The sequence below is a fragment of the Pogona vitticeps genome, chromosome 3 (genome assembly GCF_051106095.1).
Source record: "Pogona vitticeps strain Pit_001003342236 chromosome 3, PviZW2.1, whole genome shotgun sequence".
NCBI lineage: Eukaryota > Metazoa > Chordata > Lepidosauria > Squamata > Agamidae > Pogona > Pogona vitticeps.
Window position 1 is genome coordinate 5,881,388 of NC_135785.1, and position 26,672 is coordinate 5,908,059.

At 45.4% G+C, this 26,672-nt stretch overlaps 1 protein-coding gene across 1 annotated transcript; it reads left to right on the forward strand.

The window, feature by feature from the left end:
* Nucleotides 1-1,688: 1,688 nt before the first annotated feature.
* On the forward strand, nucleotides 1,689-23,139 carry CHRND (cholinergic receptor nicotinic delta subunit). Its single transcript, XM_020811494.3, has 12 exons — nucleotides 1,689-1,859; nucleotides 4,998-5,143; nucleotides 6,136-6,180; nucleotides 7,197-7,306; nucleotides 8,249-8,404; nucleotides 9,738-9,868; nucleotides 10,584-10,784; nucleotides 12,961-13,072; nucleotides 15,687-15,801; nucleotides 17,821-18,031; nucleotides 19,211-19,329; nucleotides 22,111-23,139. The coding sequence occupies exons 1-12, from the start codon at nucleotides 1,808-1,810 to the stop codon at nucleotides 22,303-22,305; spliced, it is 1,593 nt and encodes a 530-aa protein (XP_020667153.3). The 5' UTR covers nucleotides 1,689-1,807; the 3' UTR covers nucleotides 22,306-23,139.
* Nucleotides 23,140-26,672: the final 3,533 nt, after the last annotated feature.

Consider the following 26,672-nt stretch of genomic DNA (forward strand, 5'->3'; position numbering starts at 1 on the left):
ATGTCGCAGATGGCTCCTCGGGGCAGAACACAATGGATACAATCGCCTTAAAGGAATATAAAGCCACCTGAATAGTTTTAACATTTTAAAGCAAGAGGTTAACAACAGTTAAATCAATGAAAACAAACCGCCCAGAGTGGCTTTGGCAGCCAGATAGGGGGTATAAAAGTCAAATAAAATGAACGAACAAACAAACCAACAAACCAACAAATGAACGAACAAGCAAATGAATGAACGAATGGACAAACGAACTAACTAACTAATTAACAAGCAAGCAACCATCAGGTGACTGAAGGGATGGAGCCCAGCCATGGTGCCCAATGCTTTAACCTGGCATCAGGGGAAAAAAGATAGTATTTGTGCTTCCAACCTTCAGGATGTTGGGAGTTTGTGAGGGTGAGAGGGACTTTTCTGTCTCTCCAGCACTAACCCATCGTTCCTTCCAGCTTTTGAACTCAAAGAGAGCCCTACATCTCAGCTGAGTGTTTCCTTTCCTCTCTTTCCTCTGCTGGGGGGGCAGTTGTTGTTGTTGTTGTTGTTGTTGTTGTTGTTGTTGTTGTTGTTGTTGTTGTTGTTGTTGTTGTTGTTGTTGTTAATAATAATAATAATTTGCTATTGATCTATTCGGTTGTTTGTTTGTAGAGGTGCACTAAAGAAAGCAGAGTTACACAGGTCTGTCCTTTCAAGCAGCGCTAAGTCAAGAAGTGCTTTTTATTCTTTCTCAGAGAGAATGTATTGAGACATTAAGTGCCAGTTAATGAAAAGGGGTTGGATTCTGGGGAACCTGTAGCTAGTCTCCTCTGTGAGTCTCTGTACTTGCACAGCAAAAGGAATTTGACCAGAAATTCAAACTCGGCAAACCCAGCCAAGACAACCTTCTCCCAGTTCTCTGCATGGCGCACCACTCCCAACGGTGGAGCACAGAGGAGAGCCTTTCCCTGGCAGATCTGAATGATTCAGACGATATACATGGGAAGAAGTTCTTCTGCACGAATCTAGATCTCTATTCCAGTCTTGACCTCCCACCTCGTGGTTGCAAGGACCAGTTCTTGCAAAGAACTCTGCATTTTGGCACCTACGGTTCAAATATTATAATAGCATCATTATTATCCCATGATTGCTTGCCATTCCATCATCTCATCACCCAACCTGACAACAACACAACCGCTGGTGTGCTGAAGAGTCTTTGTCAATGTGGTTTGTCATCAGCATCAATAAGGACGTTGACAACATTATCTGGGGACATGATCTATCTCGACCACAGCCTTCTGTCTGGCCAGAGAAGGGCTTTTTGTCTTTAATGCACCCAAAGTCAGCGAGGGCTCATCAGTCTGGGTAAACATGCGGCGGCTGCACCCCAGTTAGGCTCAGCCAGTCGAATCTTGCCTGCTTTGGTCCCCTCCTGTGGTGCACATGTGTGAATGCTTGCCTGCATCCTCCATGTACGTATAGGTGAACATTTGCTTTGGCCGCAGACACTGCTCGTAACCAACGCCTGGCTCTGTGCCCTTGTGCTCTGCTTTCTTCTGACCGGCCGGCTGCACCGGGCACCAGAAGCTGCCACCCGAAGGAGGAATTCTTCTTGGCTCAGAACGGCCGGAAGGGATCGCGTGGCCGACTCTCATTCTCGGATCCGGTTGCTATTTCCCTCCTTTGCCTTTTGGCCTCGCAGCTGCCGCTGTCGGTCCACATTCCCTAGAGACGGCCTCAGCTCAGACTTCCTACTGTTTCGGCCCGTGGCCATTGGAGAGCTGGACAAAGAGGGGAGCCGGACAAAGCCACTTGCGCCGGACACCCCGGCACCAACATGGAAAGATGGACGCTGAGCCTCATCCTGCTTGGGGTTTTTGCCCTGTCAGGTAAGGATGCTTCTGACCCACCTGGGAGAAGCAGGAGAGCTACCACCAGGTGCTTCAGAAGGACAAAGGTCTGGAGCTGAACATGAGCAGAAGCTTTTAAATGCTACCTTATAGACATCTCTAATAGCCCTCTCTTCAAACGTGCTTTTCATCCAGACATCATCTGGATGTGCTCGAAACCCATATTTGTATTTTCTTCTTGCTTTTCGTCTTCACACATTTGGAGAGAAATCAAACCTCAGCTCAGATCAAGCCCTTAGAAGGGAGAGACAGTAGCCCTAAGTAGCGAAAATTGATGACCTCCAGAAAGCATGTGTTTTTGCTTGCGTGCATGAGTGTGCGTGCATGTGATTCCAACCCAAAATTAAAAAGCGCCTCTTTCTGAGATCCCCACGATTCCATCCTGTAGATTCTTTATCCCGGGTCACCAGAAAGGCTTCTTATTTACTATTGTTGGCATAAAGCTCACAGAGATGATGAACAAGGGCATTACAATCCAGCATAAAATATAAGATTGTTAAAATGCAGGGTGTTAGTGAGGCTACTTCTCCATGTGCAGGGAAATGTCGTTGCGGGGTGTTGGATATGAAGAAATCATTGTCAGTTCCGACTTGTGACAACGGTATGAATGAATGACCTCCAAAGGTCATATCTTTGATAGCCCTGCTCAGGGCTTCCGAACAAAAGGTTGTGGCTTCCTTTATTGAGTTAACCCATCTCTTGTTTTCCTCTCTTCTTACTGCTTTTCATTTCTCCAAGCATTAATTCTGTTCCAATAGATTTTGTCTTCTTGTGCTACGTCCAAAGTACAATAACCCCGTGTTAGTCATTTTAGCTTCTAGTGAGAGTTCAGGTTGGATTTGTTCTAGCAATCCTTTGTCTGCCTTTCTGGCCGTCCACGGTATTCATAACACCTCTCCTTCAAGACTTCATTTTAAATGAACTCATTTTCCCCCCGCCAGCTTTCTTGGGTATAAGGATGATCTTGGTCTTCGTCTCAAAAAAACCCCTCCCTATACTTCAATAGTTTTTCTTATTCCTTCATTGCTGTCTTTCCAAGTCTGACTCTTCGTTCAATTCCTTCGATGCAGTCCCTGTCTGAGACTCAATCATATGAAAAAAAAAGCTTAGCAGCTTCAGCGTCTCCTGTCATCATTACAGGTTCGTAATCTTCGCGAGCCATTTCTGAATTTTTGTCTTCTTACTGTTCAGCTGCAATCCTGTTTTTGTGTTTTCTTCTTAAACCTTTCTCAGTAGTCATTTCAAGCCTTTACTATTTTCTGCCAGTAGCATGGTGTCATTTGCATATTTTAAATCCTTCATTTTTCTTCTGCCAGTTTCCACTTTTCCTTCATCTAAATCTCATTCAGCTTTCTGTATGGCATTTTTTTTGCCAATGGGAAGCCGTTCTGTTTCACCATAATCTGTTTCGGCTGTAACCTCTTGTCTTGAGTGTAGGTCACACATCAAGACAAACAAATGATGTGCCGCACTCATTTCTTTAATTCTGATCTACACAGTCCTCTAGAGGCTTCACTGTAATCTATAAAGCATATACAGTTTTTTCTTCTAAAATTCTTCACTATGCTTCCTTAGTTGATGTATATATGCAATATGATCTCTAGTGTGTCTTCCTTTTCCGAAACTAGCTTAAACATCTGGCCTTCCTTGCTCTGTATAAAATCTTTGTTGCAAATCTTGAGTGTCACTTTGCATAAATAGGGGATCAATGAAGTCCTCCAAGAGTCACTGTACTCTTTGGCATTCTCTTGTTGTCATTGCTTACCGAGCTCTGTAACAACAACATATTTGTTCAGGTGCACACTTGTTGATTCTTGAGCAACATAGGTTTATGTTAGCCTATAAAATCCTTAACAGCTTAAATCCAAGCTATCTTTAAAAAGACCATATCTCCCGCTGTGAGCCTGCTCAGGCATTAAGATCATCAAGAGACTGAATTTCTCTCAGTCCCACCACCTGGTGAGGACTTGTGGGTTGCTGCTTCCAGACTGTGGAACTCCCTCCCACTGGAGGCCAGCCTGGCCCTATCTTTACTGATGTTCTCCAAAGAAGACCTTTCCCTTCAGACAGATTTTTCCTCAGTGACTGGTGAGAACATAAGAAATTGGATTGTTGTGCGCTGTTCCTTTTAAATGTGTTTTTAATATTGATTTTAATTACTATTTTAAATAGGATACTTATTTAATTCTCTGGTAATAGTGGCATACTTACGGGTTTTCGCTTTTAAATATTGTCTTTTTCATGATGTAAGCCACCCTTGGGTCCTTTTACGGAAGACATGGGGGGGGGGGGGAAGAGATATTTTAAATAAATAATGGATAAATATGTCCCAGGGAATGATGACTCAGAGATTTCACCTAGTTTGAACCTGAAGAATGGCTGTTAAAATAGTTTTAAAGTGTCTTCCAAAAAAATAACCTTTGAAAGTAACTAGGTGTTAGATACCACACCTAAAAGTAAAAGTGCAATGACTAATCATATTGCTTGTTACCAGAAAAAGAATTACTAAGTAATTGGTTACTTATAAGCAGTTACTGCCAAGTTCTGAGAAAGTTCCAGGGTCCATCCCAGGCATCTCTGGAGAGGGACAGGAAAGACTCCTGCCGGGAACACCAGAGAATCATAGAATCATAAAAGAGTGAAGTTGGAAGGGGCCTGTAAGGCCATCCAGTCCAACCCCCTGCTCAAGGTCAAAGCAGATCTGACAGAGGGTGGTCCAGTTTTCTTTTGAATGCCTCCAGCGTTGGAGCACTCACCAACTCCTGAGGTCAGGGGTTCCACTGTCGTACTGCTCTAACAGTTAGGAAGTTTTTCCTGATAGTCAACCGAAATCTGGCTTCCTTTTGCTTGGCTCATGCAGCCAAAATGGGCAATATTTTTATTTTATTTTATTAATTTACAGGCCGCCTTTCTCCTAATAAGGGGACTCCAGACCGCTCACAGTATGATAGTGAGCTAGCTTGGGAACCTGACACAGGACACGGCCAGGTTCTACAGATGGACCAGCTTTTCAGGCCAGCTTCCAGAACTGTTCGTTGCTCGGTTTTGTTGGCTTTGCAAAGAGCAGGTCAGCTCAGCAGCACCACCTCCACCCTCTTTATCTTCCTGTTCCCCCAGGTACCCTTGGGATGAACATGGAAGAAAAACTGATGAAATACCTCTTCGAGGAGAAAGGCTACAACAAGAACCTGCGGCCGGTGGTTTCCAAAGATGAGACAGTAACGGTCTACCTGGCCCTGACGCTCTCCAACCTGATATCCCTGGTGAGGCCGTCAACAGGGAGCCCCCCATCCCTTCCTTGACCCAGAGATAGAGAGGTCTATCCCAGCCCTTGGCCCGGCACTCTAACCCCCATAACTATCTGATTCTTTGATGGAAACCCTCACAAGGGTGTGAGTGTGTGTAGGGGTGTGGGTGATGGGTTCAAAAGAGAGGGATTCCTTTCTTGTTTGGCCCCAGGCCTTCGTTTTGCAAAATGCCTCTGGGGAAACAGCTGCCAGCTTCGGAACTGTTCTGTGTCACCAAGCTTTTGATCTTTTGGCCATCGGCCTGCCCCAAATGTCCATCTTTGGACCAGAAAGAGACCCACCCGCTAGCTGAAGTCTGCGTCTCCAGCTGCTGTGAAGACACAGGCAGGCAATAACCCTCCCTTCCGCACACACACCCCTGTCATTCTTTCCTGGCCCATTAGCAACCCATGTCTATTTATGGAGTTTCAAGACTATGAATCAAAACCAGCCCATCGGCGTGCCTGGTCTGAAGCTCTCTTGTGCTTTTAAAAAAGAAAACACACACAGAGAGAGAAAGAGGGGAAAAGACATCAGTTGGAAGCTTTCCCGGTCTCTGGTGCAAACTTTGCAAAAGTTCTTTTCCAACCTCCTGCATCCAAATCTTATCTTCTAACCCCCCTTTTAAAGTAAAAATGAAGAACATGTGGACCCCTAGAACCTGGACTACAAGCCCCATCAACTGCTGTTGTCAACATTTCCAGTGTGATGGCTGATATGCAGCTCAACCACACCTGGCGAGCCCCTAGATTTCTATCCCAGGTTTAAAGATTCCTTCTACATTTTAACCCCGCCATCATCCATCACCCTTAAAACAAAATGTGTGTGGCCCTATATCAACCTCCCCCCCCCCCAAAAAAAGCACATAATGCCAGTGCTGAAGCATAGACTGTTTTGCTTCGGATGTTCTCCTTATTCAAGAAGTTTAGGGACTGACCACTTTCCTCCTCCCCTGACTGTTTTTGCAGAAAGAAGCTGACGAAACTCTCACCACCAATGTTTGGATTGATCATGTAAGTAGCACAACATACACTCATATGTGTGTCTCATGGGAGGACAAGAGGTTCACATCAAAGAGTGCAATTTAGAAAAGTGTGTTGACCCTGACGTGAGCATTTCCAGTTCTCTGAGAAAACACAATTTCTCATCAATGGGGAAATGCAAACAGCAACCCCATGATACAGGCAGGACAAAGGAGCTTCTGGCCAGGCAGTGGCTGTCTGCAGAGCGAGGCCTCCATCCCCCCCCCCTTTTCCACCCTACAACCACCATGAGGAAGTTCCCTCAGCTTCCTAAGACTGCCACCAGGAAGGAACTTGAGTGAGGGAGTTTAAAAGGACAATGGGCATTGTTGTTTCCTTCTTAAAGGAATTCTCTACACTTGCCATCCTTTCTCTCCCTCCACCTTCCTCTTCCCTGGATCTGAAATGAGCAATGTAGCCATCACAGTAGAAGCCTGATGACTTAATCGATATCAACTTTGCTAGGAATTGTAGTTTATAGAAACATGTCCGTGTTCCAGGTTTATCCACAGCGTGGGCGAGCGACTCACCCTCCGTGGACTCCATGTAGCTCTTCAGGAGTATTTTTGGGGTCCTCCAAAGCCCCAAATGAACCCCCTCCATGGCTTTTGGCCATTTTTAGGAGGCCCTCTGGAGCAGCGGTTTTCAGCTTAGGCATCCGGGAGGGACTCCCAAAGGCACCTGGTCTCTCAAAGCTGAGAAAGAGCAATAAGAAGGACTGGCTCAGAATTGACTATGTAAGTAGCATAACAGGACCGACATGGATATACGAGCAGGCTTTTAATGGTTTTAAATGGCTATTTCTGGCAGCATCGTGGCCCTCAGTGGGGTCTGGAGACAAGAATTGGCTTCCTGAGCCAACTGTCATTATCCAGCATCTAGTGAAACCAAAAATTGGCAAGTTTTATCCCCCAACGCTGAGAACACTCCACGCACCATTAGGCAACACTATCTATCCATGTAGACAGTGGAGACTCTGAACGTCACATCCTCATGGTTATCCACAGGGATGGACAGACTACAGGCTGCAGTGGAACAAGTCTGAATTTGGTGGCATTTGGGTCCTCCGTCTCCGGCCGGAAATGTTGTGGCTGCCTCAGATTGTCTTGGAGAACAAGTAAGGTTTGAGCTCGGCCTTTTTGAGAGTCACCTGCCGTTCTGCTGGGCTCCGTTTCTCCTCTGCTTTTATCAGTGGTTGCCTCTGTGCCCAACAACCGATGATCATGTCCATGCCATGAACATCTTCATTGGAAGACTCCATTGGAAGACTCCTAGCTGCTGTTAAAGAAAGGAGAGCAGGCAACACTGGTTTTCCCCCCCTGCTCGCCTGTTGGCAATCCAGTTTTGGTAAATATAAGGAGGCTGCCTTTAGAAGGCTCCTTTCCTTTCTTAACATGACTTTGGGTCCAAGTCCCGAGTCAGCGTCTTTGGCGCCAAGTCCCGAGTCCCAAGTCCCTATTAAATGCAAGTCACCAATTGAGTCCAGGTCATGGTGGAGGTGGGGAACCTGAGCCTAGTCCAAGTCAAATTTCAGGTGAAACTAAAGTCCCACTGGACCGCAAATCCCGCGATTCGCGTCCCCATCCATGTCTTTCTAGTGAGCAGTTAGAAACAAACTGCATAATTGCAGGGGAGTTCTGAAGTTGGAAAATGGGAGCAAAAACTAGATTAGACATCTAGACACTGGATTCTAAGAAGGTGCCTTATCCTGTATCCACTCCCTCGGCCCATTGAGTCTAATATCGACAGCTCTGACTGGCAGCCGTGGCCTTCCTGAGGAGTCTGCTGCTCACCAGGAGACCTTTCATGTAGGAGGCAATCCCTTTATGATGATCTCAAGCTGAGCTCTTGGCTCTGATGGACATCCCTCTTCCTTTCCAACCACGGGAAGAAGGGCAAGCTTTCTCCTCTGGTCCTGAGATCCTGCCACCTTCCTCTGGTCTGCCCGTTCGTTGCCCTGGCCAGGTTGGAAGTGGGTCTCTAGTTTCTCCTTCCTGGAGGAACCTTCTAGTAGGGATAATGACGCCGTTCACCAATGTGGCTTCCTCTGCCTTCTCAGCAACGACGGCAATTTTGAGATCACGTACAACGCCAACATCCTGGTGTACAGCACCGGCTGGGTCTACTGGCTGCCGCCCGCCATCTTCCGCAGCGCCTGCCCCATCAACGTCAACTTCTTCCCATTTGACTGGCAGAACTGCACGCTGAAGTTCACGTAAGGAATGGCTGCCAGCCCTTCTTTGGCTTGTTTCTTGGCCATGTGCAATGGGCATTGGGTCCACTGCATTCCCACCTTTCCTTGTCCGGCCATCATTGCCTTTGGGTGGTGGCCAACAGGGGTGTCCTCTGATTAGAGAGAGACGTGCAGCTCTCTAGAAATGGGTAGCAAGCCTCTGTAACTGCGGGTGGGGTGTCATTTACCGGTGACGGGAAGGAAGGATAGAAGGAAGGACACAGAGGGGTTATCTGTGGGACGAGCCAATAGCTCAATGGTTGAAGTAGCTGGTTGGGAGTTTGATTCCCTCCTGAGCCAGGGGAAATGGAGGGACTTGACTCTGACGGGTTGCCCATGCAAAACATGGGTTCTACCTTTCATTTTGCACAATGATGGGCAAACTGGCCCAAGTAAAGGCTTGGGCGTCTATGATATAGCTGACAAAACGTTCAAGAGAGTAGCCGAGGTTGAGGAATGAAGCAAAATATTCCTAATTCCTAATTCTCTTCCCCCTCTTTTTCTATTATGATTTATTCTGTTCTTCCCATCTTGTAGAAATTTTTCCAATCGTGTTAAACTACGTATATATATATCTGTTTTATATTTGTTTTGTAAGCCGCCTAGAGTGGTCACAATGACAAGATAGGCAGGGTATAAATAAATAAATAAATAAATAAATAAATAAATAAATAAATAAATAAATAAATAAATAAATAAATACAAAAGGCACAAGTGACTGTCTTGGTTCATTAAAAAAATCTAAAAGCCATGATAACATACTAGTAGAGCTCAAAAACATTTCTACAGCCATGCTATCTGAGGGCATCTGGGAGTCCAAAAAAAGGAAATCTTCTAAGCCACTGGTCCTCAACTTTGGGTCCTCAGCTGTTCTTGCTCTGTAGCTCCCAGAAATCCTGGCCAGTACAGCTAGTGGTGAAGGTTTCTGGGAGTCTTAGCCCAAGAACATCCTAGTGACTCAAGGTTCAGAACTGCTGTTCTAAGCTATGGGCATCAGCTTTGCTAGCTTTAACTGACGTGTCACACAATCATAAGCATGTTTTCAGCAATGAGATGGGAGACTCTTTTGAGGTCTTTCAAGTCAATACAGGTGACCTCATGAAAACCCCATCACTCTAGATGGGATCCATGGAAAAAGCTGTCTATCCAGGCCCTCAAGCCAGTGGGTCAACCTTTGGTATACATGCAGTTTTAGCCCTATTTGGCCAAAGCTTAAAAGTTTGACAAAAATGGGAGCGTATCATGCATTTTTAGAGAATTCTGCAAAAGGGACTTTATAGCAAGTGGTCAACGGGTTTCTTCATGCCATTATCAGGTCGCTGATGTACAACGCCAACGAGATCGACATGCAGGTCAAGATAGACGAGGAGGTGCCAAAGGAAAATGGCGGTCCCAAGAAGAGGTTTCTGGTGGAATGGATCGTCATTGAACCGGCAGCCTTCACCGGTAGCTGTGGGCAAGAGCACAGAGATGGGTTTGGTGGTGGCTTGCAGTGAAGAAGGTTTTGGAGGGAAAACCATAGTATTAATGGGAGGGGGAATAATGTCTTGCTGCATTGTCTGGTCCTTTTTTTTCCCAAAGAACATGAAGCACTGGATGGGTTCTTTGCATGTTCTTTAGCAATCAGGAAGTCCTGTGCTTGCCATGCGTGCCTGCGCTTGGTTTCTTAAAGGGAAAGAACACTGGAAAACACTGCACACAAATTGTAGACACCTTGAACCAGGCACGAGAGGGGAATCCTCACTGAAGGCACAGATTCTCAAGAGACTTTAAAATTCCTCAGCCTGTCCTCTTACCCTGACAAGGCAGCCTAAATCAATGAGAATAAGTCACTCAGCAATCTTTCTTTCTATTCCTCTTATGGATGAACAAACTCGCCACTGTAGCTCCATGTTCTCTCCACTTCCCATGCCCCAAACTGAAACATTTTTCTACATCGCTAGGGCAAGGGATGAAAGCTTGGCCATGCTGATTAGGAGATTCTGAGAACTGTAGTCCAGAAAAGTAACTTTTTCAAGCTCAGTGACAGACACAGAGGGTGGATGCCTTGGGATAATGGAGACAGACCCCTCTCCACTGGCCTTTGATCTACCACGGCCTCCTCCGGACCTTCTCTCTCTCTCTCTCTCTCTCTCTCTCTCTCTCTCTCTCTCCCACCCAGAGAATGGCGAATGGGAGATCATTCACAGACCAGCCCGGAAAAACGTTGACCCCAGCGTCCCTCGTGAAAGTAACAAGTACCAAGACATCACCTTCTACCTCATCATCAAGCGCAAGCCCCTCTTCTACATCATCAACATCATCACCCCCTGCATCCTCATCGCCTTCATGACCATCCTGGTCTTCTACCTGCCAGCTGACTGTGAGCAAAGTTTTTAATTTTTTAAATATCTCCTTCTCTTATGTCTGATGAAGGGGACTTGTCCGAGAAAGTTCACACACACACATGTATATAAATATATAAATATAATATAAATATATATTTATAAATAAATAAAATTGTCTTTAAGGTACCACGCCTTTTTTTAAATTTTGTTTTCACCTATTTTATTTATTTATTTACTTATGTTTGGCCATGTTCTTGAGGTTTTTCTTCCTAACGTTTCGCAAGTCTCTGTGGCCGGCATCTTCAGAGGACAGGAGTTAGAACTCTGCCTGTGTTCTGGTGTCGTGTGTGGGATAGTTGAGTTTTTGTTGTTGTTTAGTCATTCAGTCAGGTCCGACTCTTTGTGACCACATGGACCAGAGCACTCCAGACCCTCCTGTCTTCTACTGCCTCCCGGAATTGTGTCAGATTCATGCTGGTCGCTTCAATGACCCTTTCCAGCCATCTCGTCCTCGGTCGTCCCCTTCTCCTCTTGCCATCACACTTTCCTAACATCAAGGTCTTTTCCAAGGAGTCTTCTCTTCTCATGAGATGGCCAAAGGATTGGAGCCTCAGCTTCAGGATCTGTCCTTCCAGTGAGCACTCAGGGTTGATTTCTTTCAAAATGGATAGGTTTGTTCTCTTTGCAGTCTAGGGGACTCTCAAGAGCCTCCTCCAGCACCACAATTCAAAAGCATCAATTCTTCGGTGGTCAGCCTTCTTGATGGTCCAGCTCTCACTTCCATACATCGCTACTGGGAAAACCATAGCTTTGACGATGCTGACCTTTGTCGGCAAGGTGACGTCTCTGCTTTTTAAGATGCTGTCTAGGTTTGTCATCGCTCCCAAGAAGCAGGCGTCTTTTAATTTCATGGCTGCTGTCACCCTCTACAGTGATCATGGAGCCCAGGAAAATAAAATCTGTCATTACCTCCATATCTTCCAACATGAGAGGCTCATATTCCAACGTCTTATTTATTTTATTTATTTATTTATTTATTAAATTTATACCCCCGCCCCTCTAGACCATGTCTACTCGGGGTGGCTTGCAACATAAAATAAATCAATATAAAATATATAATCATATAAATACAATTGCAATATTAAGACAATTAATTTAAGAAAGAAGTACCAAGATGGGATAGAATAAGAAAAGAAGAGAGAGGGAGATACATCGTATCTTTTAGCCTTTTGTTTCTGATCATGGGGCATTCTTGGCAAAGATACTGGAGTGGCATTGCCATTTCCTACTCCAGGTGGATTGCGTTTAGTCGGAACTCTCCACTATGTCCTGTCCGTCTTGGGTGTCCCTGCACGTCATAGCCCATAGTTTCTCTGAGTTACTCAAGCCCCTTCGCCACAACAAGGCAGCAATCCATGAGGGGGGATAGCTGAGTACACAACTGCAAATACTCAACTATCCCACACACGACACCAGAGAACAGATGCTGGCCACAGATACTGGTGAAACGTTAGGAAGAAAAACCTCCAGAACATGGCCAAACAGCCCAAAAAACAACAAGAACCATCGGATCCTGGCCATGAAAGTCTTTGAGAACACATTCAACTCTAATTTGTTCATCATCCCACTCATATTCCATGCAGCCTCTCACAAATAATCCACCCCCAAGCTCCATCCTCTGGGCACCCTTGGCGAAATTGCCTAGGTAAAGGTAAAGGTTCCCCTTGACGTTTAGTCCAGTCGTGTCCGACTCTAGGATGTGGTGCTCATCCCCATCTCCAAGCCGTACAGCCAGCGTTTGCCCGAAGACAGTTTCCGTGGTCACGTGGCCAGCGCAAGTAGACACGGAACGCCGTGACCTTTCCCACCGATATGGTACCTATTTATCGACTCACATTTTTACATGCGTTCAAACCGTTAGGTTGGCAGGAGCCGGGACAAGCGACGGGAGCTCCCTCTGTCACGTGGATTCGATCTTACCACTGCTTGTTCTTCCAACCTTGCAGCACAGAGGCTTCTGTGGTTTAACCCGCAGCACCACCACATCCCTTGTACTTCCTCCTAACGAAGCTTCTAGGGCTAGAATAGGGACCCTTTGTCCAGTCATTTCTTTAAGGAGAATCCAGAACATACAAAGGATAAGCCAGGGAATTGTCTTTTGTAAGCAGGTGAGGCCCCAGAGAGACCGTGTCATGCCGTTGTGTCTTCCAGGTGGAGAGAAGGTTACTCTGGTGATCTCCATCCTGCTGGCTCAGTCTGTCTTCCTGCTCCTGATCTCCCAGCGCCTGCCAGCCACTTCCTTTGCTATCCCACTCATTGGCAAGTAAGTCTTACTCTGGCCAAAAATGGGCCCAACTTCCAGGTAGGTCCCATTCCCACCAGGAGAGCAGGAGAGTTGAGCCGTTTGATAAGCATTTAGGACATCATGGCTCTTTGGGAGGTTATTTGCCTTAAAAGAGGATGCCTCTACATAGCGTTGGCCTGTCCAGCTCTCCTGAAAACCAAAGAGGTCTTCCATGAGTACACACATGCGTTTCAGAAACAGGCTTAAATCAAGGAATATTACTAATGTTTTGCTTGTTGTAGGTCCAAATGTTGGTCTGTTCAGTAGTAAAAGAAAGTCCTTCTGGTAGCTGAGGGGGGACATGGTCTACAGCTTTTCCAGGTGTGGAGGCATCTGTGTTGCAAATTTGTTGTCTTAGAGTTTAATTACACAAGCATTCAGCACACTGTTTGGAGCACTGCAGAGATGTACTCTTAAAGATGGCAAATCAGAGAATGTCTTTGCACCAGCCCCCCACATCGAGCATTCTGACCCACACTTTCTGGCCTCTCTCAAGAAGTTTCTCCCTTTTTTTTTTTAGTGTATCTAGGAGTGTCCTGGTTTGGATCAGTTCCAGCATGTGTGATCACTGGAAAAATCCAAAGCAAAACTTCGAGTTTACATTTGCCTATGCTGTAAAATGACTTACGAGTGAGCCACTTCAGGATAGTGGCAAATTAATCACTTCCCCTGCTCAGCAGAGAGCAGAGGAAGTAAGGGGTTTTTTTGGACTGTCTATAGACTATCATTGATGCAGTGCATCAGTTATAAAAAAATACAGATTTTCTTTTCCTTGTCTTAAAGAGATGGTTGAGAAACAACCCATAGCCCAAACCACATCAGTGGTTTTGGCTGCAGGTGGTTTCCCAACTGGCCATTTAAGAGAAGGTAAAGGAAAGATTTTAACTTTATTTGAACTTGAAGTAGTGCATCAGCTTTAGCCTACATATAGTTTTTTAAAAATCCCCTATCCCCTGCCAAACAGGGAAGTGATTCATTTGCCAAAATCCTGAAGTGGCTTACTTATTAAGCCACATTACAAATATAGGCAGGAGCCATTGCCATGTGAAAGGTCAGGCTTGATTAGATTGTTCTAATCAAACCTGACTGTTCCCAAGGGGCCCACACTAACTTGCCCCATGCTGCTAGTGTAGCTGCACCATTAGAGAGCTCTTCACATTCTGTCCACAGGTTGAGAACTCACAAGCAATGGCTTTTAAGCTTCGCTATTGCACAAAATAATTTGCAAAAATTCCTTTTGTTTTTCATTTTTTCATTTTTTCTTTTTTCTCTTTTTAATTTTGGCTCTCAGTTATCGTATTTTTAAGCCTATGTTCGGTTCCTCCCTGACCTGACTATTTTTACTGGTTATTTCTGTTAAAATGGAAGGGCCTTCCGTGAGTCAAAAAGCTAAAGGTCAAAACAGACCTTGTAGTTAGCATGTCACTAACAGGAGGAAAAGATGCTAGTATTTTCAGCCACACAGTCTCCTCCGAGCTTCATGCCTGAGCACGCCGGATGCAAATTAAGCCTTTGTTTACCTCCTGAGGACCAATCACAAAACAAAGCAAGCTAATAGATCTGTGAAAGATTCTCAGTCATCCAGGTGAGGTTATCTGGAAGTTGAGTTATGGCAACTGGACTTCTTACTTGTTAGGTTGAAATGTTGCAGTAGCGATCCAAGACTGAAGGAGCTACAGTGGTGCCCCGCTAGACGATTACCCTACAAAACAACGAATCTGCATGACAATGAGTTTTTGCGATCACCATTGCGCTTCGCAAAACAGTGTTTCCTATGGGCGATTTTCGCTGGACAATGTTTCGGTCTGTGCTTCGTAAGATGGGATTTTTTTCCCCGGGACCGATGCATTGCAAGATGACAATTTAAACAGCTGATCGGTGGCTTCGCAAAATGGCTTCTCTATGGGCGATCTTCACAAAACGACGATTATTTCCCCCACTGGAATGCACTAAACTGATTTCAATGCATTCCAATGGGGAAACGCTTTTCGCAAGATGATGTTTTCGGTAAACAGCGATTTCAATGGAACGGATTAACATCGTCTTGCGGGGCACCACTGTACTTGGATGAGCAGCGAAAAATTGCAACTGAATAAGAAAGAAGTCCAGTTGCCATGGCTCAGCTTCCAGAAAGCCAGCTAAAGTGCAAGCGATGGGAAGTCTGAAAGAGCTCCTGAAATGCTGATCACTGCGTCATGGCAAACTAGTAAGGAGAGGTGCCGATTACAACATTCCCCACAGCCAACTTCCTGTTCGTAAGAATCCAAAGTATGCATTCAATGGCTTCAGTCCATATCAACCAATGAGGACAGGCCTTGATGATTTTTAATTCCCCATTCAAGCCCAAACCGTTACACATACTTTGAAATACTGTTCTTGGGAAACTAGCTTCTCTTCCAAGGATGCTGTGATCCCTCCTACTCAAAAAGTCCTAGAACTTTGCCTGGGGGAATCCCTGGTTCCACATCACAGATTTGACCATCCATGATTTTTAGCCCTTGTGGATTTGCTCCTCCTAACCCTTTAGCAACCTATAGCAGCCTCACGTGGGACCCTCTGAATGCTCTGACCTACCCGCCCTCCACTCTGGCAGGTACCTGCTCTTTGTTATGCTGTTGGTCACCGCCGTGGTGGTCCTTTGCGTGGTGGAACTCAACATCCACTTCCGCACCCCCAGCACCCACATCCTGTCCAGCTGGACCAAAGAGGTAAGGCCCAAAGAGGGGACCCAAAGGGGAGGATGTCATGAAATGGGAACCTCCGCTCCGAAATAATGGTACTGAAATAAAGCAGTGAAAAAATATGTGTCGTGACACCTTTTCCAGGGGAATAGTTTTCAAAACCTAACATCCTGATTGTGTCTGTTGGGATTCGTAATGCTGGGGTTTTCCTTTAGAGCAGCCCTTGCCAACCTCGGACCCTGAGATGCTTTTGGACTAAAACTCCCAGAAGCCTTTACCATGAGCCAGGATTTCTGGGAGTTGTAGTCCAAGAGCATCTGGGGACCACCGCTTTCGAGTGACCGTTACGTTCCTGAAAACATGGATCTCGCCTAATTTTGGAAGTTAAGCAGGGTCAGTATTGGTTAATATTTGGAGGGGAGGCTATCATGCCCAGTTATGTTTGAATGTGTTGTTTCTATAGTTTGGTAAGCACAGGAAGATCCCAGTGTGATGTCATGGATAGAGTGAAGGACTAGGACACCGGAGAATGGGGTTCGAATCCCCGCTCAGTCATGGGAGAGCAGGCCTGGGAAAATGACTCCTTAAATATCTTGCTCACCTTGAAATCCCTATTAGGGTCACTGTAAGTTACTTCGAACTTGACAACACAAAACACACACACAGAGGCATGTGATTGAAGCGGGTGAATGAGGAGAAATTAAAGTTGGTAGGAATAGTTTTGATTGGCTAGAAGACAAATTATATGAGGAGGGGTGATCAAGGACTGAATAAATTTAAAGCCTAGGAATAAACAACATTCTTTTTAACCGTGTTCTTTTAATACAACCGTATTTGTTCTATTCTAACTGAGTGGGACTCAGTGCCTGAGGTCTGGCTATGTGAATGGCGTTATCAGGGCCTGAGTAAGGGAGCAAAAATACACATGGACATGAGCAGCTAAAGGTTGGTGGCAGCAAAAGAGGAAGAGACAAAGTAAGTGAAGATGATGAAAGGAAACAAATTTATTCCCATGATGTTTTAAAGAGACCATTAGCTCAATGGTCAAGACAAAGGGAAGTCACTGCCATCGGTATCGGGGAGAAGGGTATGTGACAGAGACCAACAAGGAAGGATAAGCATCTTTAGGCGGAGAAAGGAACTTGTGGTTAGCATAGTGGTTTAGGCATCTGGCTGCAGAAGCAGACGTTGGGAGTTCAATTCCCCAATGGGTCTCCTTGTGAGGGGTTGGGCTTGATGACCCCACAGGGTCCCTTCCACCTGTGCAGTTCTAAGAATTCTTGAGTTGCCAGGGTGACTTAGGTCCAACTTGACAGCCAGTCCCACAACCGTAGTGCCCATCCCTGCCGAACGGTGGGAGGTAGAAATCACCCCTGTTAGGAAAATCGGATGTTTTCAGCATTTAAGAATTCCTTCTTCTCACAATGTATTGTGTCCGGTTCTGGACACTACGCTTCAAGAAGGATGATGACAAACTGGAAGAAGTTCTGAGGAGGGCACCGAGGGCGATCGTGGGTTGGAAACCAAGCTCTAGGAGGAAAGACTGAAAGAACTGGGCAGGTTTAGCCTTGAGAAAAGAAGAGAGAGGGGTGATGGGAGAGCACTCTTCAAAGACTTGGAAGGCTGTCCTACGGAGGAGGGGCAGGATCTGTTCTCGGTCATCCCAGAGTGCAGGACACGCAACAATGGGCTCAAATTAAAGGAAGCCAGATTTCGGTTGAATCTCAGGAAAAACTTCCTAAGTGTTAGAGCAGTACAACGATGGAACCAATTACTTTGGGAGGTGGTCAGCACTCCAGCCCTGGAGGCATTCAAGAGAAATTTAGACCACCACCTGGCAGATATCCTTTGATTTGCATTTCTGCATCAAGCGGGGGGGGGGGGGTTTGGACTTGATGGCCTCATAGGCCCCTTTCCAACTTCACTATTCTATGATGCATTATCTGCGACATGAATGCATGGAGATGTCAGATGTTTGAATTTGCTACTAAGGATGGTGGCTTCCTTTCGCCTAACCCTTCCACATGATCCCACTCTGCCCAACAGCTCTTCCTCGAGACTCTGCCTCGCCTCCTGCACATGTCCAGGCCAGCTGTGAGCGATCCTGACCCCCAGGAGGGGCTGCTGATCCGGCGCAGCAGCTCCGTCGGCTACATTGTCAAGGCTGAAGAGTATTTCACCATCAAGTCCCGGAGCGAACTCATGTTTGAGAAGCAGTCTGAGAGACATGGTTTGGCCAGCCGGGTCACACCTGCGAGTGAGCTTTCTTTTTTTGGGGTGGGGTGGGGGGCAGGAAATGATTGCTAGTGTCACAGGATGAAATAGTAGCAGCTGTGCTGGATGGCATTGGAAAGAGATGATTTTTTTTAATGGATGGGGAATCGTCCCTCAGGGGCTATCAACGACAAGAGCTCGGTTGAATGTCCATGTTGCAGTCATCGTAACAAGCCATCAAGACATTTCTGAGAGTACCACACTGGACCCTTCTCATTCCCATACATGAACCCTGTGAGGCAGGACGGGCGAAAAGACTGTGACTGGTGCAAAGTCACTCAATGAGTCTCACGGCCAAGGGAAGATACGAACTCAGACATGTGGAAGAAATCTTCAGATAAAATTTGATAATAGGTTTTTTTTAATCCACCATAGAGTGGAATCAGCAGTATTCCAAAAACAGTACAAATTACAGAGCTATTTGCAGTTTTGCTTACAGGATTAGACATGCAGCAAACACTTGATTACAGAAAGGAGGTACAAGTTCCTATCTGAATATTCGTATCTGAATATCCGGCTCTAGTCGGTTTTGGTTTTTGCCTTCTGGTCTAGTAGCTTGGGTTTCCATCAGTACCAGCCAGTGCGGGATTCAGCCGCAGGCAGGGAAAGCCCTTGTCACTCCCTCCTTTTCCTCACACAACCAGGAGGAAGCTTTCCATTTTTTATTTCTATTTTTTTTCATAGTGATGCAGCGCATCAGCACTGCTCTAATACCATCTTTTTAAATAAATCGCTTCCTCTGCTCCTTCTGTGGAGGAGCAGAGGAAGTGATCGATTTGCCAATATCATGAAATGGCTGTCTTCTTAAGTCAGTTCAGGATGCAGGAAATTCCCAGCTGAAGGAGATGGCTCAAACAGGTTCACTTGAGGTCTGGTATGCCATTTGGATACAAGGATCACCCCAAATGGCATACGTGACCCCACATGACCGAGCCCTCTCCAATAAAAGCTCAGGTAGATAAGCCCTTGGTTGCATGGTCTGCTTCTTTTGTGTAATGACTGCCTAACAAAGGGACCTTGGTCATTTTAGACATATACCGATCCTGAAGATGGGACACTCACTATTTCCTTTAGGGTGGTTTGCCTTCCCTCTGCATTCACATGACCCTCTGTTGCTCTGTGGGGCACTGTCTTCACGGCTTACCTCCTTTTTGCTCTATAGGGCCAAACCTCCATGGCATGGATGGCAGGGATGAACAGCTCTACAATGAGATCAAGCCAGCCATCACAGGGGCCAACTACATTGTGAAGCACATGCGGGACAAGAATGACTATAATGAGGTGAGCACAACACTGTTGATGCATTCTAGGTTCTTCTAGCACACTGGTTCCGAGCCTTGGGTCCCCCAATGTTCCTGGACTAAAACTCTCAGAAACCTTCACCACTAGCTCTCCTGCCCAGGATTTCTGGGAGCTGTAGTCCAAGAACATCTAGGGACCTAAGGTTGGGAATCACTGCCTTAACTGGAGTTACTGTTGTTGTGTGCTGTCAAGTTGCCCCCGACGTATGGGGACCTCATGAATGAGAGATGTCCAGGATGTCTTCTCCTCAACTGCCCTGCTCAGCTCTTGCAAACTCAAGCCTGGACCACCCAATCAGAGAGAGGAAGCCGACAAAACCTTTGAAAAACAAATTGCAGGGTTAAAAAAAAAACTCTACGTAGTAGTGATGGGAGATTTGTATTATCCAGATACAGTGGTGCCTCGCTTTACGATTGCCCCACATTACAATGAAACCGCATTACGACGATCTTTTTGCAATCGCAATTGCGATCGCAAAATGATGGTCTGAATAAGGTTTTTTCGCTTTGCGATGATTGGTTCCCTGCTTCGGGAACCGATTCTTCGCAATATGACAATTTTCGGACAGCTGAGTAGACATTGTCTAGAGGGGCGGAGTAAAAATCCAAAAAAATAATTAAATAAATAAGCTGATTGGCAGTTTCAAAATGGCTGCTGGGTAAATAAAATGTCTCCCCGCTATTTTCTGGGACGGATTCCTCACAAGGCAGCCACCGAAAATGGCCGCCCTATGGAGGATCCGCTGGACGGTGAGTTTCCAGCCCACTGGAATGCATTGAAGGGTTTTCAGTGTGTTTCAATGGGCTTTTTATTTTCACATTATGACGTTTTCGTTCTACAACAATTTCACTGGAACGAATTAATGTCGTAATGTGAGGCACCACTGTATATGTTGGGAGGCAAATTCTGCTAAGTCTGGCCCTTCCAAGAAATTCCTGGCTTGTGTGGCTGATCATTTTCTCCTACAAAAAGTGGAGAAAGAAACTTGAGGGTTTGCTATCCTTGACTTGATTCTGACCAACAAAGATGACTTGGTGTTGGAAGTGGCAGGAAGGGGTACTCTCGGCGAGAGGGACCACATTGTTCTAGAATTCTTGATTTCAAAGGAAACGAAAGCAGACTGCTGCCACAACCTTCTGCTAGATTTTTAAAAAGCCAGTTTTAATAATCTCAGAACAAGGATAAGTAAGATCCCATGGCAGGAGTTCCTAACAAGAAAAGGAGCCCAAGAAGGGTGGGAGTTTCTTTTTTTAAAAAAAATTAAAGGCACAACTACAAACAATTCCAATAAGAAAAAAAAAGGTGGGAGGCAGCAAAAAAGGCCAGTGTAGCTTCACAAAAAGCTTAGGAAAGACCTAAAAACCAAAAAAGGACATGTACAGGAAGTGGAAAGAAGGCCAGGCCACCAAGGAAGAGTACAGACAAGTAGCAAGGAAATGCAGGGATGGTCTTAGGAGGGCAAAAGCTGAGAATGAGCTGAGGTTAGCTAGAGACATTAAAAGCAATAAAAAATCATTCTTCAGGTACGTGAGTAGCAAAAGACAGACAAAAGACAGAGTGGCACAGCTCCGCAATGGAGATGGGAAAATGATAACAGAGGACAAAGAAAAGGCAGAGGGGCTCAATTCCTATTTTAGTTCAGTCTTTTCCCATAAAACAGATGATGAGCTTCCAAACAAATTGGAAGTGGGGGGCAGCGGGAGACAGGATTGCAGCTGGAGACAGATAAACAAATAGTCAAGGAATACTGTACCTTACCACCTTGAACAAGTCCAACTCTCCAGGGCCGGGTGAACTGATCAGGGGACTGGAAAGCAAGCTTTGTGAGGAAAGGCTGAAAGAATTGGGCATGTTAAGCCTTGAGAAAAGAAGACTGAGGGGTGATAGGATGGCACTTTTCAAATATTTGAAAGGCTGTCCTACAGGGGAGGGGCAGGATCTGTTCTCGATCATCCCAGAGTGCAGGACACACAACAATGGGCTCAAGTTAAAGGAAGCCAGATTTCGATTGAATATCAGGAAAAACTTCCTAACTGTTAGAGCAGTATGACAATGGAACCAGTGACTTCAAGAGGCGATGAGTGCTCCAACACTGGAGGCATTCAAGAAAAACCTAAGATAATCACCTGGCAGATCTGCTTTGAGGGCATTCCTGCCTTGAGCACGGGGTTGGACTTGATGGCCTCGTAGGCCCCCTTCCAACTTCACTTTTCTATGATTTCTATGATTCTTTAAGGGAGTTGGTCAGTCTCATATCTGGTGTTCTTTCCCTGCTGCCTTCAGCCTTTTCCAGCATCATTGTCTTTTCCAGAAAGGCCTGGCTTCTCATGATGTGTCAAAAGCCTCCTTTTCAACACGTATTTTTCTCCTGGGGTGCGGGAGATCTAATGACATGTTTGTACCTGGTAGACTGAGCATTTTCTCTTCCTCTGCCTTCCATTCATTCTCCTTCTGGTTTCTTATTCTTATTCCAAAAAAAAAAAGATTTCCAAAGGGACCCCTGCCCTCTTTGGCATCCGGTTCTGGGACATCTCAGACAAGCTGTGAAAACTACCTTTTCTTTTTGTGTTATTTATTATGCAATCCAGCAGTAGTAACACTCCTTAATATGTTTGCTCGCTGTGGATTGCATGGCCTGACCAGGGAAAGAGAAGGTTAACAAGAGGAACGATTCTCCTCGTCCGTGTGTCTGGAAGACAGCATTTTGTGACCTCTTGCATGCTTCCAACCCTGTGTTTTTAACACATTTTTCCTTTGCAGGAGAAAGACAACTGGAACCTCATTGCTGCCACAGTGGACCACCTTGGTTTACTTTTGGTCACGCCAATTCTGACCCTCGGCACCTTATGGATTTTCTTGATGGGGTACTACAACCACCCTCCTCCCTTGCCTTTTGAAGGTGATGCTTTTGACTACCGCGAAGAAAACAAGCACTATGTCCAAGAGTCAAACTAGATGACGTATTTAGCATCTTTCGAGAAGAAGTGCTTCCCCCACTGTTGAAATACTGTACAGCCATTGGTCATAGCACATGATTTTCTCAACGGTGTATCTTGTATTTAGCGTGCTCTGTTTTGTAATTGGTCGATGGAAGGTAAACCTGGGCTTAATTTGCCAGTCGGATTGCTGAGAAATCTTCTGTCTGAGGAAATCATGTTATAAGAGAGAAAACTAGTTAATATGAGGGTTATATCCATTCCCCTTAAGATCTAGAAGATGAGATCTCTGGCTCATGGCCTCAGTCATCAGCTCTCACGTTACAACCTTCTTTCTGTTTTTCTTCCTTAATCACAGAAATGGATTCAGCCATGCCATTGTTCAGTGTCATGTTTTTAAAAATCCTACATATTTGCACCCTGTTGGGAGAGTTAAGAGTACTAGATAGTTAGTTGTTGATGCCATCACTGCTTCTTCTGAGGACTCACAAGTATTAGCTGATCACATTCATTGAAGGGTTTTTAAATAGGGATGTTCTCTTCTGTGGCCATAAGGCAGAGAAGGACAGGTTCTTCGCTAGGGCAAGAGCTGACAAGAAACCAGGAAAATGGCATTTATTTATTTTTTTGCATAATCTAGGGACTGTTTAGTAAGATGCTTGAGGATGGTTGGTTTTGTTTCACTGCTGCGTTGTCTGCTCACAAATGCTTGTCCATGTTTTGTTTCATTAAGTTGTACCCGCGGGAGAAGCCCTGTGCTAATATTATGCCTTTGCATGATCCTTTTTTAATAGGTTGCACTCGTTGTTTTTTCTGAAAATAAACAATGCTCAGTTCCATCTGAGGTGAGAAACCAACCTGTCCAGAACCTTTTTTTTCCCCTTCTGCATGCATTCCAAAGACTTCCCCAGGAAAGATGGGAGAGGAGTGGCACACTATTAGACTTCGGTTCTCGTTCGTTGAGTCTCCAAATCGCAGAAAGGAAAAGGAAAAAATCTACAACTGAAGTGCCTTTTTTGGGGGGATTTTTCTCCTTTTATGTCGGGAGAAGAGGGTGGCAGATTTGCCAGAGAGTTAATGAGATCCACCATCTTTTCACTAAAAAAAAAGGGGGGGGGGGAGGCTGAAGAAGATTCTATTACATCCTCGTTCCCTTGGTTGTAATAAATGGTGTCTCTCCTAAATGGTGTTTTTAGAATATAGGCTGAGTGGGAGAACATACAAAAGGTGTGAGGGAATGTAACGTGGTGACGGGCGGTGGAAATTGAGGGCGAAGGCAGGGATAATGTTCTATAAATGTGGGCAGAGTAATTTCTAAACAGCATCAATGCATTCCAGCCACCTACCAAAAAAAGTATATTTTTCTAATCTCAGTGATATCTGAAGAAATAGTTTTGTAGGATTTTCATAGGTGTCTGAACCGGATCTAGTTAGATGTTCAAAAAAGACCCTCACTTTCCAAAATATTAGCAGAGTTCCAGACACACAAAATGTTTTGTTTTTTCCCATTTATATGAATTGCATTTATTTCCTCATGTATTTATGTATGGATGTACAGATTTTATTTATTTAAAATATTTTCACCCCACCTTTCTCCTTAAAAGGACCCAAGGCAGTTTGCATCATTAAAAAGGCAACGTTAAAAAACTAAAAGCAGTAACCAGATAGATATTTTTAAAAAGAATTAAACAAGCCTTACATTAAAAATGGTATATAAAATCAATAGCAAAAATACATTTAAAAACAACAGAGCAGAAAATCCATCTTGAAGGTGCACATTTGAAGGTTTCATGAGGAAACAGTTAGTTTTCATACTACAAAAGATGCCAGCAAGATTTGTTGTTGGAAAAGCCGAACAGCAAAAAATAAAATAAAAGAGAGAGAGAGAGAAATGCTGTGAAATCAATAAGCTAATTATGGAGTAAAAGAATCACCAGTTAAAAAGAGGGAAATAGGTATAGAAAATATCCACCCAGGAATATAAGAAGCAATCTAGTAAGTCCTAATGATATACTACTAAAGTGAGTTTTCTGAGCTAATACAGAGTGTTCTTTCTTTCCAACAGCATTAACATGCTGAATCTCCAAGTAAAGAGTCCCCTTGTATTGAGAGATTTTACTATTTTTGTTCCCTTTTCCACCCACCCCTTGGTTGACCAATCAAACTGAGTTTTCCTCAGAACTCTCTAGAACAGTGGTCCTCAACCTTGGGCCTCCAGATGTTCTTAGACTACAACTCCCAGAAGCCTTCACCACCACCTCTGCTGGCCAGGATTTCTGGGAGCTGAAGTCCAAGAACATCTGGAGGCCCAAGGTTGGGGACCACTGCTCTAGAAGAGTGATTCCCAACTTTGGGTCCCCAGATGTTCTTGGACTGCAACTCCCAGAACCCTTCAACACTAGCTATGCTGGCAAAGGCTTCTGGGAGTGGCAGTCCAAGAACATCTGGGAACCCAAGATGTTGGGAACCATCGCTCTAGAAGACTATGTTCTTTGCATTTATGCTACGGCAGTTTATCAAGGCATCACTATAGGCCAATTTACCGCTTTGCTTAGAAATGGAACACACCAACCTTGGGAACCATATTATCTCTCCCACATGGTGATGACTAATAATCTATCAAGCTTTCTGGCATTTTACCTCCTCTCCCACCAGCCCATTGGTGTCAAAGATTGACTCAACCCAATTCTCTGACCAAGGTGCTTTAATGTTCATTAAGGTGCTACTACAGCCTTTTAGACGTTCATCACAGGAAGATTGACTTGGGCTTTGGCCCAAGGGGCCAAAATTGAGAAGGCGTGAACATTTACTGATGTAACGGCATGGACCCAGCCATTGGTATTTGCTCCTGGAAGAGATTGAGCCCAGCCACCCTGAACGTGCACATTGCCTGCAGCTACTCCTCCCCAGGTAGAAGAAAACACAAAGCAACGAGGGTAAGCATGGAACCAAGATGGCATTCAAGTGCTCAGAGCCAGGTGTTCCTCTCTGTTCTTTCATCCTCTTCTCATGTACACCGATCTCACTTGAAGCAAGATTAACCAATAGGGTAGAGAAGCCCCAGACGCCTGCAACATCTAGGTACAGCTCCGGATATCAGTCTCGTAATGCTGCGGGGTAGCAGTGGGCGTGTTTTATCTTCTGCCCAATGAGGGCAGTGATGGGTGGGTCCCTCCATTCTCTCTTTTGTTGTCGTTTAGTCGTTAAATCGTGTCCGACTCTTCGTGACCCCATGGACCAGAGCACGCCAGGCCCTCCTGTCTTCCACTGCCTCCTGGAGTTTGGTCAAATTCATGTTGGTAGCTTCGATGACCCTGTCCAGCCATCTCGTCCTCTGTCGTCCCCTTCTCCTCTTGTCCTCACTCTTTCCCAACATCAGGGTCTTTTCCAGGGAGTCTTCTCTTCTCATGAGATGGCCAAAGTACTGGAGCCTCAGCTTCAGGATCTGTCCTTCCAGGGAGCACTCAGGGTTGATTTCCTTCAGAACGGATAGGTTTGTTCTCCTTGCAGTCCAGGGGGACTCTCAAGAGCCTCCTCCAGCACCACAATTCAAAGGCATCCATTCTTCTGCGGTCTGCCTTCTTTATGGTCCAGCTCTCACTTCCATACATCGCTACTGGAAAAACCATAGCTTTGACTATGCAGACCTTTGTCAGCAAGGTGATGTCTCTCCTTTTTTTAAAAAAGCAGAGACATCACCATTCTCTCTTAGTCATTGTCATTTCCTCTCCAGTGTCTCCATCTGCATTTCTGCTGCCACAGCCGCTCAAAGGGAGTCCAAGGGACTGCCAATCATTGGGGATCCAAAACACGAGAAAATACAACAGGAAGCACGCTGGTAAGGATGTATAAAAAAAAAACTGATCAGACTAAAATGGGAGAAAGATCGCTGTCCGGATTCCCTCCCCGATTTCTCTGCTAGTACCTGATTTGCGCACGTGGACCCAAGAAAGTGGTCTTGCCAGGAGGGTCTTGTGAGCAAGCCAGACACACCCAATGACTGGATGTGGCCCATGAAGTCATCACCTGGCTTTCCTTGTGTTGCTGTCTAGAGGTGTTTCATTCGATTTATGTGTGTATGGGGCGGGTTGGGTTTGGATTGCAAATCCCAGAACACTCCAAAGGTTTCCTAGGCAGATTTTTCGGAGTTCCAGCCCACATACCTGCAGACGCCTTCATTTCCCTCACCTGGGCAAGGCCGAGGCCTCTTTCAAGGCAGCCTTTGAAGCCCTAATTTCCAGCTGCAATGCTTCCTGGGGGGCGGGGAGGGTTTGTCCTTTCATTGCTCTTATGCTCTCTAAAGGGCACCTCCTGAAAAACCACCGCCAGTAAGAAACATGAAAGCAGCCTCCTCCCACGAAGCATTGCTGCAGGAAATAAGGCCTA